Source organism: Trichosurus vulpecula, chromosome 8 (assembly GCF_011100635.1).
Source record: "Trichosurus vulpecula isolate mTriVul1 chromosome 8, mTriVul1.pri, whole genome shotgun sequence".
NCBI classification, from domain to species: domain Eukaryota; kingdom Metazoa; phylum Chordata; class Mammalia; order Diprotodontia; family Phalangeridae; genus Trichosurus; species Trichosurus vulpecula.
In genome coordinates, this window is record NC_050580.1 from 13935860 (window position 1) to 13956537 (window position 20678).

Here is a 20678-nt window from a genome sequence, read left to right on the forward strand (position 1 = left end):
TATAGGTCCTTGCTGTCTCACCCATTAGAATGCTAGCTCCTTGGAAAGAGGAATTGGTTCCTTCTTTGTCATTGTGTTCACTGTGCCTAGGACAGTGCCTGGCATGTGGCTGATTGAGCAATTGATGATAGTACTTTAACCAGCCAGCATTATATACAGTGTGATAAATGAATTAGGCATTAAGAATGTTGAGAGTCCTTTGTCAATGACATTACTGAGCTCTCCCCTTGGCACAGACTGTACCTTCTCTCCTTGACTTCAGCTATTCTCCATCAATCATCAGGCAACAAGCATTAAGCACTTATGCTCTAGTCACTGAGCCAGGTGCTTAAAAAAAAGCCAAAATAGCTTCTGCTCTCAAGAGGCTTACATTCCTTTCTGTTAAACGTGAATTTTATTTTTAACCTGAATTCTCTCCCTCTCTCTTCCCTCCCTCATTGAGAAGGCAAGAAAAACAAAACTCATTAATTTTTAAAAAGTTTATTATTAATACTGTTGCTATTTCATAAACTGTTCTCTTGGTTTTACTCACTTCATTTTGCAGTGGTTCATTGAGATCTTCCCAGATTTTTCTGAAGCCATCCTGCTTGTCATTTCTTAGTATTCCATCAAATTCATATGCTATAACTTGTTTGGGACAGCTACGTGGTGCAGTGGATAGAGTGCTGGGCCAGGAGTCAGGAAGACTCATCTTCATGAGTTCAAATCTGCCCTCAGACACTTACCAGCTGTGTGGCCCTGGGCAAGTCACTTCACTCTGTTTGCCTCAGTTTCATCATCTGTAAAATGAGCTGGAGAAGGAAATGGCTCACCATTTTAGCTTCTTTGCCAAGAAAACCTCAAATGGGCTCACAAAGAGTCATACATGACTGAGCCATTCTCCAATTAATGGGTACCCCTTCAATTTTTAAATCCTTGCCACCAGAATAAGAGCTGCTCTAAATATTTTTGTTCATAGAGGTCATTTCATTCTTCTTTAATCTCTCTGGTATACAGACATTGTAGTGGTTCAGGGGACCGAGACTGCTGGGTCAAAGAGTATACAGAGTTCAATAGTTTTTTGGGCATAGTTCCAAATTGCTTTCCAGGATGGGTTGGAGTGCTTCACAGCTCTGCCAAGGGTGTATTAAAAGACCTGTTTTTCCATAGTCTTTCCAGCATTTGTCATTTTCCTTTTGTGTCAATTTAGTTAATCTTGTGGGTATGAGGTCATACCTCATAGTTGTTTTTATTTGTATTTCTCTAATTATTAGATATTTTTAAAAATATGGCTACTGATAGCTTGGATTTCTTTCTCTGAAAATTTCCTCTTTATATCCTTTGGCCATTTATCAATTGGGAATGGCTCTTATTTTTATAAATTTGATTCAGTTCTCTATATATCTTAGAAATGAGTCCTTTATCCGTGTAACTTGCTGCAAAGGTTCCTCCCCTCAATTTCCTACTTTTCCTCTAATTTTAGCTGCATTGATTTTGTTTGTATAATTTAAAAAATTATGTAATCAAAGTCATCATTTTATGAAGAACCTTACATTTTAATGGGAGAGACAACGTGTGTGTGTACATACATACATACATACATACATATCAGCACATATAGTATAAATACAGAGGAAATTGAAGGACACGTTAGTGGGGAAGGCATCAGCAGTAGTGGAAAAAAGCAGTGATTCATAGCAGCAGCTTTAAAGTAGGGGTGGGGAAACAGAGGTTTTTACTGTTGAAACAGGTCAATGTTGAGGCCTATTTTGTGCTTTTCAGTTCTTAAAATATCTTCCTTTGATTTCCAACATCTCTTTCCACGGCTCAGGACAATGTCTGGAAGGAGACTTCGGGAGGCTGTTCAAAAAGTAAGTGAAAAGCTAAAATCTTGGCATTTTCATTATTGTCTCCAGTGGTAAAGAATTCCAGATCTTTCTACCCTAGTGCCTCTCTTATGATGTTGCTTAACATCCTGGGAAACCCCACCTCTCTTAAGAGGATTAGTTAGCTGTAAGTGTTAAGGAGAAATAAAAACGAAGATTTTAACTGGCCTTCTATATCATTAAGACAAAATTCATGACCTTGAAGAGGACTGTGAGCATGCATGAATTGTTCAGAATCATAGGATGTAAGGAATTCTCTAAGTAGAAGTCAGAGGAATCAAAGCATTTATTTAAACTCCAAAGGACCAGACCCAAGGACCAATGCCCCCAATTTGATATTGTGGCAAGAACCTTCCAGAACCAACAAACCCACCTCACAATAGTAACCAGGAGGTTACAGAAAATATTATGGCAGCAAGCCAAACCATACTTGTGCATCCCCCCAATACTAGGGCCCTCCTGTAAGATCACTCATGAGTCCCAATCCCTGCTCAGCACTCTCCAGTCTGTATGCTCTGGAAGCTGGTTCTATGCTCTCTGTCCTGCTCTCAGTCCTCAGTCCTCAGTTTCTGCTCCTCCTTGTCCTCAGTTTCTCCAGCCTCTGCTGCTCCTTCAGCTTCTCAGCTTCTTCAGCATCTGCTGCTTCAACTTCTTCTGCTCCTCAGCTTCCGTTCCTCCAGCTTCTACTGCTCTGGTTTCTGCTGGTTCTGTTTCTGTTGCTCCTCTTTCTCCTGTTTCTGCCTTTCCAAGCTCTGTTCTCTCTTTTTATACAGTCCTTAGACATCATCCATCATTCAATTGACTAGAACATCATCTGATTGACCAGAATTTAGGCACATACCATTGGCTCTGGTCTTAGCAACTCCTCTTAGGGCCCTGAGGACTTCTCACCCACATTGGCTTAGCATCTAGTAGTAGGGGTTTGGGGCCTACTTAGGAGCAAAGATCTAATCAGACCTCCCTTTGTTGGCCCCACCTGGAGACCCACCTGAAGCCTATTCAAATGCTGGGGTGGGGGGAGGTCTTTTCACTTATTGATTGCCTTTACAGCTTTGTTAGCCTTGACTGCATTTTAATTTTTAAAATCCACACAAATGATTGTGATTTGGGAATCTCTCGGTGAGGGAACAGATTTCAAGCTGTCTGTGACTAGGGAGCAGTCATTGAGACTTTAAATGACATATCCAGGGTCTCAAAGTTAGCAAGCATTGGAGGTAGGAAACCATATCTAAGAAAATGAGACTGACATTTTTTCCCCTTAAATAAACATCCCATAATTTATACATTCAAAAAGGGATGCATTGTGGTATAATGGAAAGACCAGTGCATTTGGGATATTCATTTTGTGTAAATTTATCTTCTGTAGTCTGATTGAAAATTGCTAAATAACTGATCTCACTTTGTTAACGTTGTTTATGGAGAAAGAAATTTGTAAGCCTTATGGGAAGCTGTGAGCTCCTCAAGATCAGGGTCTGGCCTTTGACTTTCTTTGCATCCTCAGCACTTAGCAGAGAACCTGGCACATAGTAGGTGCTTGATAAATAAATGCGTGTTGAATGAGTTCCCTTACAATGCTATAGGAATGTTAGCTATGACTATGACTGCTTTGTTTCAGAGAATTTAAGAAAATATTAACCTTAAATAGTAAGAAGCTTAATTGAAGTAGCTCAAAAGAGATGTGCAAATTTAGAGAATCCACCCCAAATGTTCTTGTGGACTATTTGTGCCCAACCTGTCCCTTCTGAGCCTTCCAAGCTTGTATGAGTCTGATCAGCCCACAACTGGACACACTGTACCTTGACTCCAACATAATGATGTCATTTAGGTTGTCTTTGAGCATGAAAGACAGCAACCAACCAACCAGATGCAAGGTGGTTTTTTTTGATGAAATGTTTATTTTAAAAAAATGATGAATTGAAACACAGAAGTTAAAATTCACATAGCATAGTTACATGGAATGTTCCACCTGAGCCCCTGTGTGTTGCAGGAGAGCTGGGTCACTTCAAGAACTTTTAACACGGAATATTTGAGTTCATTAATGGCGGACAAGGCGCTAAGTGAGACTAGAATGAAGAAAGCCTATCGTGTGACTGGGTTCTGCCCTAAGGTGGACTTGGATAATGTTCTTCTCTCTTTTGTCCTCCCTTTCCAGGAATTCGAGACTAGCGGAATGCAGAACATGAGTGTGGTGATTGCTGGACTCTGCAATGTTTATACACATTACATTGCAACCTATGAAGAGTACCAGGTGAGCCCGAAGCACTAGCTGCCTCTAGGTCCATGTCTCTGAGCTCATTCACACACCCATGGGGCCATTCTGGTGGACATTGATGTTTGGGTTACAGATGCCTGTGTCCTCTTCCCGCAGGTTCAGCGCTATGAGGCAGCGTCCACAATTTACGGTCCCCATACTCTCTCTGCCTACATCCAGCTGTTCAGAGGTCTTGCCAGGGCCATAGCCACGGTAATGCTGATGTTTGCATGTGTGTGGAGAGGAAGAGGAATGGTTTCGTGGATTTTGATTTATGTATTCCAATAATTTTCATTTCATTATTTCTCTCTTAAAAGTCACACATCTTTGAGGTGGGTGGGACTCTAAAAAGAACGACACCGAATTTTTTTCTTAAACAAACACCTCGTATTTTATATATTCAAAGGGGTTCAGTGGATATAGTGGTACAATGGAGGGACCAGTGAATTGGTGCCCTCCTTTTGTGTGAATTTCTTTTCTGTAGTTTGAAATTGGCTAAAGTATTGATCTTGCTTTAATGGGGGGTGGGGATCATCTGAAAAGAGATTCATCTCCCTATGAGAAATCAGCAAAAGAATTTATTACAAGTATCAAAATAGATTTCACAAAAGTTTAACTGACATATATATATACATACATATGTAAATACACATATATTTATACACATGTATATGTTCAAAAATAGTAATATATATTGTAATATATTGTAATATTTATTACAAAAAATAACTATCCATTTGTTTAACAAATGCATATCTACTACATACTACGTAAGTATTTCTACTTAAGGGAACCCAAATAGTCAAAAATCTTTCCTAATGCAAATAACTAATTATGGTAATGACCATGGTAATAATAATGATCATATTACTAGTAACCAACTGTGATGTTAAGGCTTGGCAAGTTTGCAAGGTGCTTTACATACATTATCTCACTTGAGCTTCGAGGAGCCTGTGAGACAGGTAATATTGGTGTCATTTTCTCCATTTTGCACATGAAGCAACAGTCTCATGGAACTTAAGTGAATCAACTGTGATCCAATAGGTCTCTAACCTATTGGACCGGTATCTAATTCCATATCTAATGGCCATTTTTTTAATCAGATCCCTTGCCCTATTGAAACTAATAGCATCCATTCTCCATTTCAGACCCACTTCTAACATTCACTCTAACCTCTCCAGTAAGTGTTGCAGGCAGGATTCAAACACGGATCGCACCTCATTCTATCTTGAGTGCACTTACCGCCACAACATGGATCACTAATAATAAGTGTGGCTATTTGGGGAAATAGCCCTGAGCTTGAAGAATTTAGGAGACTAAGCCCATCAAGAGATGCCCATAGCCCCAGCAGAAGTCGGTGAAATGGTGAAGAAATGTTCCCAAAGATAAACCTCTCAATCAGTTAAGCCATCCATCCATCCATCAGCATGCATTTATTAAGCACCTACTGTGTTCCAAGTGCCGGGGACACAAAGACAAAAATGAACCAATCTCTGCCCTAGGGGAGCTTATGTTCTACGAGGGGAGAACAGGGACACATATACGTTTAATACACACAAAATTAGCTTAGGGTTTTCAAAGAACATTTTAATCTTGGAGTAGAGGGACGCCAAGGACTAAATTTAAAGGTCCAGGTAACTCATCAGGCATATTCCAATTAATCAATCAATCAACAGTTATTAAGGACCTACTGTGTGCCGGCCGAGGGACTAAGCACTGGGAAATGCAAAGAGAAGCAAAAGACATTGTGTGCCCTCAAGGAGCTGATAGCCTATTGGTGGGGGTGGGGGGAACAGTACCCATAGATTTATCTATAGGGAACATAATTTTTAGTATGACATCTTAACTTTCGCTTCAAAACATAGCCTGTAAAATTTGTTTTATTATTATATTTCATAAATTTATTTCCAATTAAGTATATATTTCAGCATACTTAAGGTACGATGCATTAAACATTATTTTTATTAAATTCTAAGCCAATCACATCCACACAATATTGAGAGTCAATAAGAAAGTGTGATTTGATTTGAGTAGATTTGTTTTGGGGCTCACTTCACAGGAACCTAGGTGTCCACTATGTGCCAGGTACCATCTCAAGGGCAGAGATTTTGAAGACCAAAAATGAAATAGTCCCTACTTGCAATGAGTTTGCATTCTATTGAGTGATGAGGGAAACCATGCACACAAATGTATACATACACACATACCTGCATATGATACATACATACACATGTACACATCCACATAGCGGTGTATAATATATACATATATACATATTTATTTTTGAAACATGTGTGTTTCATACATATATTATATAAAAGATGGTTTTGGAAGGGTGGGCACTGGTGAGTGAAGGGATGAGGAAAATCTCCCTGCAGGAGCCAGATCAGCCAGAAGAGAGCTGGGCATTACAGTCAGAGGACCTGGGTTTTAATCCCTGCCCTACCACTTGCTACCTCTGTGGCCAAGTCACTTAAGTTCTCTGGGACTCAGTTTCCCCAGCTATACAAATGTTCTGATCTTAAATGACAGCTCTGTTGTCCTTCTGAGGCATCCCTCCTCTAGGCTCACAACTTCTGCTATTACAGAGACATATCTCTGGGATGGAGCAGTGCTCTCTTCCATGGCTGATAGTGGGCGAACATCAGCAGATGCTTAGTGTTTTGGGACATCATGCAGGCCACCATCTTTGTGGTATTACAGTATTACCTTGGACATGTTGCCGGGAGAAGACATATGTTTAAAAGAACAGACCCCCAGCTGAAATTTCAGAAAGCCTCCCTTTTAATTATAAAATCAACAAATCCTCTCAGTGAGTGTTCATGCACTGGATTTCCAAACTAAGTACATTTTCTCTACTGCAGGACACGGTTGCAAATTTAAGCCAGGGGCCGGAACCACCCTTTTTTAGCCAGCTGATCCCTACTTTGATACTTAATCAAGTTGATAAAACCCCAGAGGACACAACATTTGGGGATGTGCTACAGCCAGCCAAGCCGGAGTACCAAAGGGTAAGAACCTTCAAGACACATCAGCATTTCGACTTGATTTCTGAGCTTTTGTGCCCGTCTGGGGTTTTATTTCTCCTGTTTCTGATGGCACAGTGTTCATGTCTATTCTTGGCAGTGACCATTTTTGCAGGCAAGCCTTCTCTTAGGAAGTGATCCTGAGAGATGGGGCTACTGGTGGTGACATTTTGGAAATATTCCAACGGTTTCTTTAAAATCCTTTGCTTTTGAGAGGCAGTGGTGGTGAGAATGATGTCCTTGGAGTTAGGAGGGAGCTGGGTTTAAATCTGGCCTCCAACATTTATTAGCTATGGGACCAAGAATACGGTGCTTCGGATCTCTCCTCCACCTGTCCTCTGCCTAGAACACTCTGCCTCCTCCCCTTTGCCTGGAAACTTCCTTGATGGCTCAGTTCAGATCCCACTTTCTGTATGGTGCCTTTCCTGGTAGTGCTTTCCCCTCCCAGATCACTGTCATCAACCTTATGTGTGATGCATGGGTGTGTGTGTGTGTACATATCTGTATATGTATACATGTTTATATATATAGAGTATGTCTTGTGAATTAGGTATATTTATATACCATATATGTATATATCTTATCAATAACAAGGTGCAGACAATTTCTATTTGTATATATACACAGATTGTTTGTACCTTATTATATATATATGCATATATTTTATATGTATTTATATATATAAAACAAGATACAGACTATATTAAACAATTATAGACGCATTTGTATATATTTATATACATATACATTTTTATCTGTTATTTGTGTTTTGCTATTTATATGTTGTCTCTACTATTATATTGTCAGCTCCTTGAGGGCAGGGACTACTTTTGCCTTTCTTTAGATCCCTATCACTTAGCACAGTGCTTGGCACATGGTAGGTATTTATAAATCTTGCTGCCTGACTCAGCTTGGCCCTAGGTAAGTGGCCCTGATAAGGTGATAAGATCTGTGGCACCAACTTCACAAGGCTTTTGTGTGACCCTGGGTAAATGACTTCATCTTTCTTTGCCTGCTTTTCCATCAGTAGAATGGGGAGGGAGTAATCACGGTAAAATGGGGAGGGGGCAACGGTGTACAAAGTATCTTCCTTCCAGAGAAGTCAGCAGCCTCAAATAAAGTGTGAATAATAGACACTTGAAAGTACTTTGCGAGCTTTAGGGAGGAAGGCTAATCGTGATAGCTCGCACTTTGATGGCATTTTAAGGTTGGCAGAGTATTTCACAAACTCCTCGTGTGGTCCTTACCAGCCCTGGGGGAGGGGCGTAGGGGCTGCTTTTGTCCCCATCTTACAAAGGAGGAAGCTGAAGCAGGCAGCAGGTAAGTGACTCTTATCACCAGGTTGGCCAGACTTGGTTTGTCTAGACTTGTGATTTTAATTGGCATGAGGAAGCTCCCTTTTTCAAGGCAGATTTTCAGGCTTTAGTCTTAGAGAGTGCCTGGGCATCAAGACAAAATGAAGTGACTTGCCCAGGCCACACGTCTAAGACGTTTCCGAGGTGGGACTTGAACACAAGTCATCCTGACTCTGGGACCATCTCTCTAGCCTCTCCTCCAGCTGCCTCTCCATAGGAACTCTTAAAGATGACCAAATGGTAGAGGGGCTGCTACCTGTATTAGGAGAAGGACTACATCCACTGATGACATCTCACAGTTTCAAGAATTGAGGAAGACTCGACAAACATTCATCACGGCCTTCTGCATTCCAGGCACTGAGTTACAGGAGGTGGGGATACGCAAGTAGACATGATGAAATGGTCTGTACCCTCAAGGGACTTCCATTTTAATGGGAGAGACAGTGTACTCAGCCGTATACAAATGAATCCCAGGTAGTTTTGGGATGGGGGTCCAAGTAGCTGGAGACCTGCTGAAGAAGGTGGTGCTTGATCTGAGTCTTGAAAGGAAAACACGTTTTCTAAGAGGTAGAAATGAGGAGCAAGGGCATTCCAGGCATGGGGGTCAGGGAGTGCAAAGGCTTGGAGTTGGGAGATACAGCATCATCTTGTGTTTAGAGTAGTGAGGAGATGGCTGGAAAGCAGAGTGTGCGGAGGAGGATAGAGAGTAAGAAGACTGCAAAGGTTGGTTTCTATTTGATCCTGGAAGTAAGAAGTTGCTGCTAGAATTGATGGAGTAAGAGGATGATGTGACCTGTGGAAAAATCCCTTTGGCAGCAGCCAGTGACTACAGGATGGGATGGAAGGGGAAAGATGAGTCAGAGAGACGCACTAGAAGGCTCCCGAATAGCCCAGGTGAGAAGCATTGGAGGCCTTAACTGACTGTGTGAGGGCAGATGGGGAACATTGGCGACTGACCGGATAAAAGAGGTGAGGAGAGTGAGGAAACGAAGAAGGCTCTAATCAATGAAAGCATGTTCTTCTGCTCAGCCCCAGGGCTACTTGTGAAAGTTACCGAGGTGTGCATTGAGACTTGCTGTGACGACGACAAACCTAACAGCAGGGGTCCCCCAGCATGGAATAAATGAGCTGCTGTCGGGGCGGGGTGGGGGTGAGTTCCCCCTCACCTGCAGCTCAGGCTGGTTGAGCCCTCCAGATGCTGACAGGGAGCTTTGTGTTGGCCTCACTGGCCTCAAGAGTGTCTGCCAGCTCTGAGATTCCATCAGACTCAGAGACCTGCTTGGCCTGTTCCTCTTTGCTAGTATAAAACCAAATACATTTTGCTCTTTTCAAAGGACTCTCCCAGCGATGACTGACAAATCACTTCTGTGTGTTGAACACTTAGGACACAGATACTAGGGCAGTAATGAGAAGCTTCATTCAGGAATGAAGAGAAAGGGAGTCTTTGCTACAAAACCAGCCCAGTCTGTCTCCACAGGCCTCCCGGGTCTCCTTGGCTCAAAGCGGATGAATGGCCAGTCATAGACTAACTGACTTTGAGCTGGAAGGTGCTTAGGGAGGCACCTGGCCCAACCCTCTCATTTTACAGCTGGGAAGACTAAAGGCCGCAGAGGGTCAGGGGAAGGAGCCAGACAATAAGTTGTGTTTGTTGAACACCTACTATGTGTGGGACACTGTGCTAGTGACTGGCTCAGTTGGAATTCAAACCCAGATCTTTTGACTTCAGATCCAGTATTGTTTGCATTTGGAAAATGTGAATATTGGAAATGTGATGACGTTCCCTTTCCCATCTCTGTGTTTGCACTGGCTGTGTCCTGGACCTGGGTCAGGGATTCAGCAGGGCCTTTATCCTGAGTGCTCCCTGCTCTTGGCCTTGGAGCTGTGTTGAATTTCAACTCTCCACTTCAGCGTGTCTGAACAGGGAATGAGTTTACTTACCATCTTTATATGGACAATCGAAGAATGGCCATCTTGTTAGCAGAATGTGGAGAAGGTCAGAGTGGAGCCCAAGGTCATGGCCCAGACGTGCTGAGTGGATTCAGAATCAATGGAAAGATCTCTTTGCAAGGCCCTGCAGCCTATCCTCGGGCCTTGAGCCCCAGGGAGATGCTCTGTGCTCCAGGACTGATTTTAATGAGCTGTCCTCAGCCTGAGCATCATCCCTGTGTGAAGTGCCTGCTGTAGGTAGGCTCAGGCTTCTGGAGAGGCCAGTGAACTGTGAACCTTTGTAGGATACTCCCTGGAGACTGAGTGGTTTTTAAAATAATTGCTATGGATGGAGGGGGACAGAACTTCAGTTGAAAATGACCCCAGTGACTGTCTCATCCTGCCTCTACTGACCAAGGACTTCCCACTATAAATAGCCATCCCTCCTCTCCTGCCCAAAGCAGTCTCATTTACCTTTGGGATAGGGCTAAAGGTGCTGACCTTGTAAGAGCATTTTATCTGAAGTGCAGCCAGAGTTTGGCTCTTGGCAACATTTGCTCATTATTTTTGGTTCTCTCCTATGCACCCTATAGCGTCTGTTTGGCCAGTGGGAGCCCTGGAAAGTAAAGTTAAATCAGTCCGGAGCTAGCTGGATGGGACCTGAGGAGATGTGGGGAGGTAGGTGACTTGTCCAAGGTCATGCAAGTAGGGAGTGTCATGGTGAGGACTTAAATGCAGGTTCTCCAACTCCTGCATCCCCGCTCTTGCCATCTTATACAGATCAATCAACAAGCACATATTAAACGTTTGCTGCATGCCAGAGGCTGTGTCAAAAATGAAATTGTAATTGAAATGAAACAGCCCTAATGTTTAAGCAGCTTATAGCATGTAAACATGAGAACGTACAGAATGTGGGGGATAGGGAATGGACCCGGGATTTCTTTGAAGTGAGGAAAGCCCCCCACCAACACAGGTTGGCACCTTCTCTGCAGCTGAGAGCCTTGGACAGGTGCTCAGGGCCCGGAGGGCTCAGTCATGGGACGTGTCCTTAGTCAGAGTCAGCAGGGGCCAAAGGCAGGGCTTGGACCTGGCAGGCAGGCTTTCTATTCCTGACCTTGCACCACCTTGCATACAAAATCAATGAGTTAATGAGGGGTAGTTGGCAGTAGCAGCTTCACAAAATATGGTTATGGTATAGACTCTACTGGACTTGGTGTCAGGAAGATGAGTTCAGATCCAGCCTCAGACATTGACTAGCTGTGTGGTCCTGGGTAGGTCACTTGACCTGTGTCTGCCTCAGTTTCCTCATCTGTAAGCTGGGGATCATAATTACATCTCCCTGCCAGAGTGTTATATGAGGCTCAATATGTGAAGTACTTTGCAAACCTTGCTGTGCTGTATAGAGGCTAGCTGCATTTAAAGATGTCCTCGTCCTGTCTCACCAGATAACTTCCATTTTCTCCAGGGCGACGTTGCTGAGGTCATGTTTGTGGGTGCTAACCCGAAGAATTCAGCAGAAGACCTGGTGAGAATCATTATAATACTACCCAGAGAGGGTCTGAAGGGGAACTAGAGTTAGCACTCCTGTGCTGTTCTTTGGGTGTCTCACATCCCCTCCCTGTGCTTTCCAGCCCCCTCCCCACACCCAGGGCTACCCAGTGCCCAGACACTGTCTCCTGTCAACTACAGTGCCCCAGGATGATAGCCATTGGTCTGGGATGGAGCCTCATGGTCTTGACCATCAGGCTTCTGAGTCCTTCTGCTCCTCCTGCCTGACAAGAGGAGCGTGGGGACGAGGATGTAAAAAGTTCCCACAAGGAAGGAGCTGATCTCGTTCAAAAGCCTGGCTTAGCCTAGCTGCGGGAGCACTCACATGCATGCTGGAAGCTTCAGGGGCAATGGTGGACTGGAGGGCCAAATATTTTTGGTTGAAGGAATAAGGGGAGGGGAGGAGAGGGGGAGAGAAGAGAGGGAAGGGGAGGGGAAGGGAAAAAAGAGAGGGAGGGGACTTTTCCAAGGTCACACAGCCAACAGGTATCAGAGGCAAGACTTGAACCCAAATCTTGCTGATTCAATGGCCTGTTTCCTATCTGCTAGGCTCAATTGCCTTTCATATATATATATATATATATATATATATATATATATATATATATATATATATATATATATATATATATATATATATATATATATATGTATATATGCATATATGCATATATGTATATATATATATGTATATATGTATACATATACACACATACATATAGATAATACAACACACATGTACATATATGTACATATATACATATATGCACACACACAGATGCCTAGACTTGTGGTTTTGTTGGCATTAGGCAATTTTCATTGTGAAAACTCTCTTTGTCATCAGAAATTGGCACCTCCTCAGTCACTCAGAGTCTCAGAGCACTGTTTGGGGATGAGAGATTAGTGACTTGCCCAAGGTCGCACAGCCAGGATGGGTCAAACTCACTCTTCCTGATTCCAAGGCCAGCCCTTGCTTCTCCATGCTATTCTGCTGGTCCTTTGAATAAATGTCTATACTTGGTTTCTATTTCCAAAGGCTAGGCAGAGTGGCTTACTGGATTAAGAGCTAGCTTTGGAGGCAGGAAGACCTAGATTCAGATCCTTCCTCTGACAGATACAAGCTACGTGGTCACTGGACCTCTCTGTGCTCTCAGGAATTCTCTGACACTCTTAGTGACCCATGACTTGTTGATGGCCATTGGTGTCGGGAGTATCCACTCCAGAAGTTCCCTATGCCCATGACATCATGAGTCTGGATGCCTCTAAACTTTATTCAAAGGGGATGCTATTTGTAGCATCATTACTGTCCTGGACTCTATGTGATCTTGGTTTAATCTATGACCCTTAGGTCTCACTGCCCTGGAAAAGTCAGCTCTCTGCTGTTTAGCCAGTCTGGACAGGTTCCATGGTCATTTGTCATTCTGCCTTTTTGCTGGCAGATGTTCCTGCTCAAACACTGCCTCCCACCGCCCCCCCCCCCCACCGCCACCACCTCACGTCAAGCCCCTACTCCCGTCTCTGACCAGTCACAATAATGTCATTCTTTTATGGCAATTGTTGGTCTAAGCCTGCTCTGGTGGGGTATTTTGGACTTCTTGGAAATTTTTTTTTAAAGCAAGTAAGAGCCATGCCTAATGATGCTTGATACAATCTGCATTTTTATATAACGATTTTCTGGAGGATATCAAAGGGCTCTTTGGAAAGGATATGATTAATCAGCCTCTCTGATATCCATGGGAACCAGGCAGCCAGGGAAATATGTTCTCTGTCATTGCCACGGAGAAGTAGCAGAGCCTAAAGTTGAAAGGCTAACAACGAAAACAGCGTCTCTTCCTTCTGGAGCCTCTGACGCCTCCAGGTAAATGATTTGCGTGGTCATTTGCATTTAGGGAACTAATTATGCCTCTGGAAAAGCGGGCAGGGGTGAGGAGAGGCCCCTCAGCTTCCTGAACGTAGGGCTCCCAGCTAACTAAGCCTCTGCCTCACTAATAATAACATCTGGCATTTACATAGCGCCTCAAAGTTTACAAAGCACTTTATATACGCTCGATTATTTATGGTCCCCACAACAACCCCGTGAGGTCAGGTGCTGTTATCTCCATTTTCCATGTGAGGAAACTAAAGCACAGAGAGGTCCTTCTCAGGGTTGCACAGCAACCTGAGGCAGGATTCAAACTCAGCTCTTTCTGACTTTAAGTCCGGTGCTCTACCCACTGAACCACCCGGTTGCCCTGTGCCCTTGTGCTCAGCCAAATCAGCAAAAAGCAGAGCTCCTGGATTCCTCCCACACCTATTCAAGTCCCAGACACGTTCGACTTGATTCAATTCAATTGCATAAGCATTTATTAAATACTTACTATGTACTAGGCATTGCATGAAGCAGTGGGGATACAAATGCATAATTGATATCTTTTAAGGAACTTGCATTCTATTTGAGGAGACACCTTCACAAGAAAGTCCAAACTATAGCAAATGTGAGCAGCAGAGGGTGCTGGGGAGCCGGGCAGCGTGACCCGCTGACTAACCACTGCCCTAGTGGACCTTGCTTTCCTTCCGTCCCATGGGCAGCTCAATGCTCTCCAGGGGCTTTTCCTTTCAAAGTAACTCACTCCCCCCCTCCCACAACTCCCCTTTGGGTCTGTCTTGCTTTGGAAAACCTCTAAGGGCACAGGAATCCCAAGGTCATTGCCAGGTTCATCAGGGTTCAGCTCTAGCCCACTCCGTTGTCCAGCTCTTTTAAACAAGCCGTTCCACCCCACCCCCCCGCCCCCGCCGTTCAGTCTAAATCAACCAGGAAAAGGAATCCTTTCTTTTCCCTCTCAATTTGCAATCATTAATGGAATATATGACACATAGTTTAATACTTCTGGTAAACAAAAGCTTTATCCCATTGAATGGCTTAAGAAATAAAGTACCCAGCCAGAAGGGTGAAGGTGAATGCAGTGAATGGCCCAACAAATATCGGACCTTCTTTGGAGAAAGGAGAAGTGAGAAGGAGAAAGAAAGCCACTGTCCCTCTCATCGACCCAAACTGGATCCTCGGTTTGTGATTTGCCCCAGATACAGTTTGGGCCGGCACCACCCTGACAGCTGCAACAGTACTCCCAGCACCCCACTCATGGGGTCTTCTTCCTCTTCCTTCTTGCCTGTTTCTATGGTCTCTTTTTATTGGCTTCTGTATTTCCTACCCATGACTCCCTCTTCCCAGGTTAGGGTCGGTGGCATGCTCCGCGTTTTCAGTGTCCGACTGTTTAACTTATTTATATTTCAGACAGATCACACCTTCCTGACAGTTGAGAAATATGAGAACACTTCAGCGGTGTGGCAGACAGTACATAATGATGCCTCATGGGACACCAGGTGAGTCATTTTGTATTGTCTCTTAAACATTGAAAAGAATTGGTTTCTGAAGCCTGGATAGGCAAGAGAAATGGACAAGACCCACTGGCTGTGTGGTGCTGAGTGAATGGCATTGGGTTTGCCAACTGTCTTATAGACTCTATGGTTTTCTCTACTTCGTCTCACCTTGGCCCGGGGGTGACCCCAGTTTCTTGAAGGTCATTCCAACAGAGGGTGCAAGCTCTGATGAAAGGCTTTGGGTCTGACCCTGGTGATGGGCCCTGTGTCTGTCAGACTAGCTAAATGCAGAGGGACTCATGCTGAGTTGGCTGCTAGGGATGGGGCATGGTGGGGCCAAAGCATGTCATCCGCAGAATTTTTATTGACATCTTTAGTTTTCACATCATTTTTTTTGCATCCTTTCCCATGCCCCCAAGTCCCTTATAGCAAAGAATAAAGAAAGAGAAGAAAAGAAATCCCTAACAATTCAGCAAAACTAAGCAACTCAGGAACCAAACCCACTATTACAATCACTGCTCCAGGCCCATATTCTCCCATCTCTGCAAAGAAGGGAAGGAGGGAAGGAATTCTCCTGTCTCTTCTTTGGGGTCAAGCTTGGTCATTGTCATTTCATAGCAATCAGAGGTTTTTTTGGTTCTTTATGTTTACATCATTTTACATAGCAAGTATTTAAAAATAATTTTTATTGATATCTTCTGTTTCTATATTTCCAAATGAATTCCTCTCTCCTCTTCCTCCTTTCCCCGGGAAGCTATCCCCTTTAATAAAGAATAAAAAAGAGGAAAACCCCCAGCAAAGCATTGTCTGCCATCATGTGCCGTATTCCACACTCACAGTCCATACTTCTACCAAGTAGGAAAGAAGGGACATTTTTCCATCTCGTCTTTGGGACCAAACTTGGTGGTTATAATGTCTCAGCTTTCAAGGTCAAATTTAATGTTTTATTCCTTCCATGGACATCATTGTACATGTCTTAAAGACCCAAGGGATCTAGATTCAAATGCTGGCTTTGCTACTTACTACCTGTGTGACCTTGGATAAGTCCTCAGTTTCTCCATATGTAAGGTGAGGGAGTTCATAGGATCTGAGACTTAGATCTATAAGATCTGTAGATCTATAAGATCTATAAGAGAGATCATTGAGTTCAACCCCAACCCACTCCCCATTTCACATTCCCTTCCAATGCTAAGTCTAAGATCTTACTAGGGCATGGAGGGTTATGGTCGAGGTTAGTAGAAGGAATAATAATTACCACATAGCTAGCATTTCTGTAGCACTTTAAGGTTGGCAACATACTTAACAAATTTGATTTTATTTTATCCTCACAACAGGCTTGGGAGGAAATGCTGTAAGCATTCCCATCTTACAGATGAGGAAACTGAGGTTAAGAGATTTACCCAAGACCGCAGAGGTGTAAGGGTCTGAGGCAGGATTTGAACTCAGGTCTTCTGACCCATCGAGCTGCCTTGAAGTATCGAGATGCTTCATTTGTGGCTTTCTACAAAACTAGGTGTGCGTTTTTGGTTGGTGAGTTCACTTGTTCAAAGAGCAGTCCTGCCCTCTGCACTCCAGCCTCCGCACAGTTTCCCAGAGCGTCGTCCTAAGAACCAAGTGTGACCCTACATCTCTCCCGCAGAGAAGTCGCTGTATGTTGTTAGGAGGACAGGGCTCTTCTGGCCTCTGGGACTTCTGGATGTAGGAGGTTCATTTGTGATATGTGAAAATGAGAATAACAATTAACAATGGAGATGCTCGATTCATCCTTCACCGCCCTCTTCCTCTCCCTGACACCACGTATTGGCTGCACACCTGCGATGCGCCAGGCCCCGAGTGTCACACCAGAAAGCACAAGGCATGGTCCTGTTCTCTGAAAGCTTCAGGTGAAACCTGAATATGAACAAAGGGCAGGCTGTAGGAGAGGCAAAACAATTTACAGAGGACGGATCTCGGATGGGGAAGCCTGGGTTCATCCCCTGCTAGGGGCACATACTGGCTTGAGGCAGCTAAGCAGTGGTCCAGTGGATCGAGTGAAGGACCTGAGTTCAAATCCCACTCAGACTCGAACTAACTTTATGATCTTGGGCGAGTCACTTGACCTCCATTTGCCTCAGTTTACTCAAGAATAAAATGAGGATAATAGTAGCATTTACCTCCCAGGGTTATGATGAAGAGCAAATGAGATAATATTTGTAAAGCACATAGCAAAGCGCCTGACACATAGTAGGCTCTTCCCCACCCCTTCACCCTTTGTGACTCTAAGTGAATCATTTACACTCTAGTTGTCCTGGGCATCTTACCGGGACTCTAAGGTACAGACACTCCTTCCTTATTTGTCGCTCCTAGGGAGGAGGTTTCCCTTCCGGACATCGTCCTTCTTTCAGACTTTCTAAAAATACCTCATTTCATTAAGATAAAAGTATTTTTTTTCTTTTATTTTTACCACCAGGTTTTACTGGCATAAAGGATCCTCTGGTCAAAGCAATGTGACGATCGAATGGCACATTGCGGACACCACGCCGCCAGGCCTCTACAGGATCCGCTACTTTGGGCATAACAGGCAGCAGACTCTCCTGCAGCCAGCTGTGTTTCCTGCCTTCCAAGGCACCTCGGCCCCTTTCTGGGTTGTGGGCCCCTATGATGAGCCAATAACCAATAGAAAGAGCCGTCTTCTTCTGTAACTGGCGGAGGATGGAACAAGCCGCCACCTTGGCATCTTCAATCCACCCCTTCAAATCTGACATTCGATGCTAATGAGATGGTATCTGCGCACATGCCCGTGTGTGAGTGCGTGGGCATGGGTCTGGGAATCACGCAACGCTATGGCTTTACTAGCTGTGAGATGCACTGGAGAAAGCCACAATCATCTGATTTCATTCCTGACTTGCTGCTGATGCCATCCAGAAGGGCAGGTCACTTCAGAGCAAAACCTCTGATGTCTTGACAAGAGATACCGAAGACTTGTTAATAGTGATTAAACAATTTATTCATGAAGAGGTTTTTTTTTAAATTGTGTGCGTGTGCGTGCGTGTGTGTGTGTGTGTGCATGTGCCCACTTTGGTGGGATCACATAATCATAGCTGGGTAGAATAGTGGCTAGGCCACTGGGCTTGGGGTCAGGAAGACCTGAGTTCGTATATAGCCTTTGACACTTGCACTTATCAGCTGTGTGACCCTGGGCAAGTCACTTAACCTTTGCCTTAGTTTTCTCAGCTGTAAAATGGGGATTGTTGAGATGAGAAAATGAGATAATACAGTATTTATAAAGCACTTAGCACAGAGCCTGACACACAGTAGGCACCAAATACTTATTTCCTTCCCTCTCTTCATAGGTCTAGAGCTAAAAGGAACTTTGTGGGCTATTTAGTCTAATCTCAAATAGAAATAGGAAGCTACTACACCACACATAAGGGTCCCTGCCTGCACATGGTGAATTAGAAAAAACACATGTTAATATTACCTATGTTCTATTGTATTTTTATTTATTTTATGAAATATTTTCCAATCACATTTTCATCTGGTTGGGCCACACTCAGGAGTGAATGCAATCTTTGGGCCATTTGATTGAGTCCAGTTCTTTGATTTTACAGGGGCGAAAACTGAAGCCCAGAAAGAGTGTGTGATTTGCCTAATGTCACACAGGCAGTAAGCCTGAGGCAGGATTCGAACCCGGGTTTTTGGAATTTAGAGCCGGGGTCTTGGGACTGAGCCACATAAGAAGCAGTGGGCTTCAGTGGAAAGAGGGTTAAATGTAGAGTCAAAGGATGTGTGTTCAGGTCCCAGGCCTGAAGATTGCTCCCCTTGTAAGTTTGGACACTTACCCATCCTGGGGCTCAGTGTCCTCACATCTGGGAGTGAGAGAGAAATCTCCTCCCCATTTCAGGTGTTAGGATTGTGGAGGACCAGCAGTGAAATCACAGAGTGTGAGCAGGTGTGAAGAAATTTCCTCCAACTCAAAACAAGGTGTGAATAAGAACTTGGTGCACTTGAGAAGATTATAGGGCCTCCGTCATTGGAAGAAGGCAGCCGATACCATGTAGGAAGTTGCTCGTGATTGAGATAATCACTCATGTCTCTTAGCTCTATATGTAGGAACAGCCATTTGTCCAGGCTGGGGAGCATTTTGTGGAGGCAGACATCTTCTCCTTGTACTAGAGGGCAGCATGCTAGAGGACAGAACTTTTCTCTTGCTTCCCCAATCCCAAATCATGAGCAGCAGAAGACTATGAAGCCGGCTGGGAGCAGAGAATCATAATAGAAACAGATGTGAGAACCCAGTGACCCGAGAGAGAAGTCAGCTTAAAGGAGTGTGATGCTTGTAGCGGAGAGGTGTGTCAGCCATGAACTCAAGAAAGGAGCAGACCTGGGGCTCAGCAGAGTGGCTTGACCAGAAGAGAAGATGCTAGACCAAAGGGGAGATTCATAAAGATTCTACAAAGGCGCTTTAATCACGAATTGTGAGTTACTCTCCGCATGTGTGCCTCATGACCATTGTGTTCTAAGTTTGAGCTTACTCATCCCATGTGAATTTGTAGGACTGTGTACTCAGGCTTCTGGAGGGAATGTTTTGTATGAACTCTTCCTAGTAAATGTCTTTGCTAAAAGTTAAGTATACCGGCAACTTGTTAATAGAAAGCACACCTGGGGGGGCTTCTGAGCTACAGAAGTAGGAATAGCCATGACAGGGTTACTCCTAGAAACCAAGAATAGCAACCACCCTGTGGAGAGCCAGCCTCTGAGTTTGAGTACAAGTAGCCAGAGGGGTTATTAGTAGAAAATGAGGGCGTCAGATGAGATCGCCTCTAAGTTTCCATACAACTCTAGATCTAGGATTCTGTGACCTTTTAAAGTTCTTCAATTTTTTTAATTTTAGAGAATCACTCTGGCATAGTGGATAGAGAGCTGGCTGAGAAATCTGGAAGTTCTGAGTTAAAGTCCTTCCTCTGACATGTAATATCCTCGTGACACAGCAATTAAGCTTTCTGCACTCTAGGCATCTCTCTAAGACCATAAGTTGTAGATAAAATGCCAATGTTCATTGGGAGAGATATTTCCTCATCCAGAAGTTCCCTATATCAGTGGAGTCACCTACCTAGTCCCTGTTCCTATTTCTTAGCTGTATTGGGGAAAAGAGAAGGCTCAAGCAATGGATAAAACCTCTGCTTGGGAGTGAATGGGATGAGGATAACTGGACGAAGAGAAGGTAGTTTCAATTAATTCTAATTCTGTTTTCTCTGCCAAGGACAATGCTGTTTGGCCTTGAAAAGACAAAACAAAATTGGCTAAGAGGGAGCTGACATTCAAAAGATGTGAGCAGATGGGTAGTAAGAGAGCGGCTGAGTGCCAAGCC

At 43.8% G+C, this 20678-nt stretch overlaps 1 protein-coding gene across 1 annotated transcript in view; it reads left to right on the top strand.

The window, feature by feature from the left end:
- Nucleotides 1-18009, top strand: part of ASAH2 (N-acylsphingosine amidohydrolase 2) — a 57870-nt gene extending 39861 nt beyond the window's left edge. The window contains exons 15-21 of the mRNA XM_036736456.1: nt 1811-1850; nt 4018-4113; nt 4234-4329; nt 6981-7127; nt 11889-11948; nt 15243-15331; nt 17778-18009. Of these exons, the coding sequence (XP_036592351.1) occupies nt 1811-1850; nt 4018-4113; nt 4234-4329; nt 6981-7127; nt 11889-11948; nt 15243-15331; nt 17778-18009 (760 nt within the window). The remainder of the gene's footprint in view (nt 1-1810; nt 1851-4017; nt 4114-4233; nt 4330-6980; nt 7128-11888; nt 11949-15242; nt 15332-17777) is intronic.
- The last annotated feature ends 2669 nt before the right edge of the window (nt 18010-20678 follow it).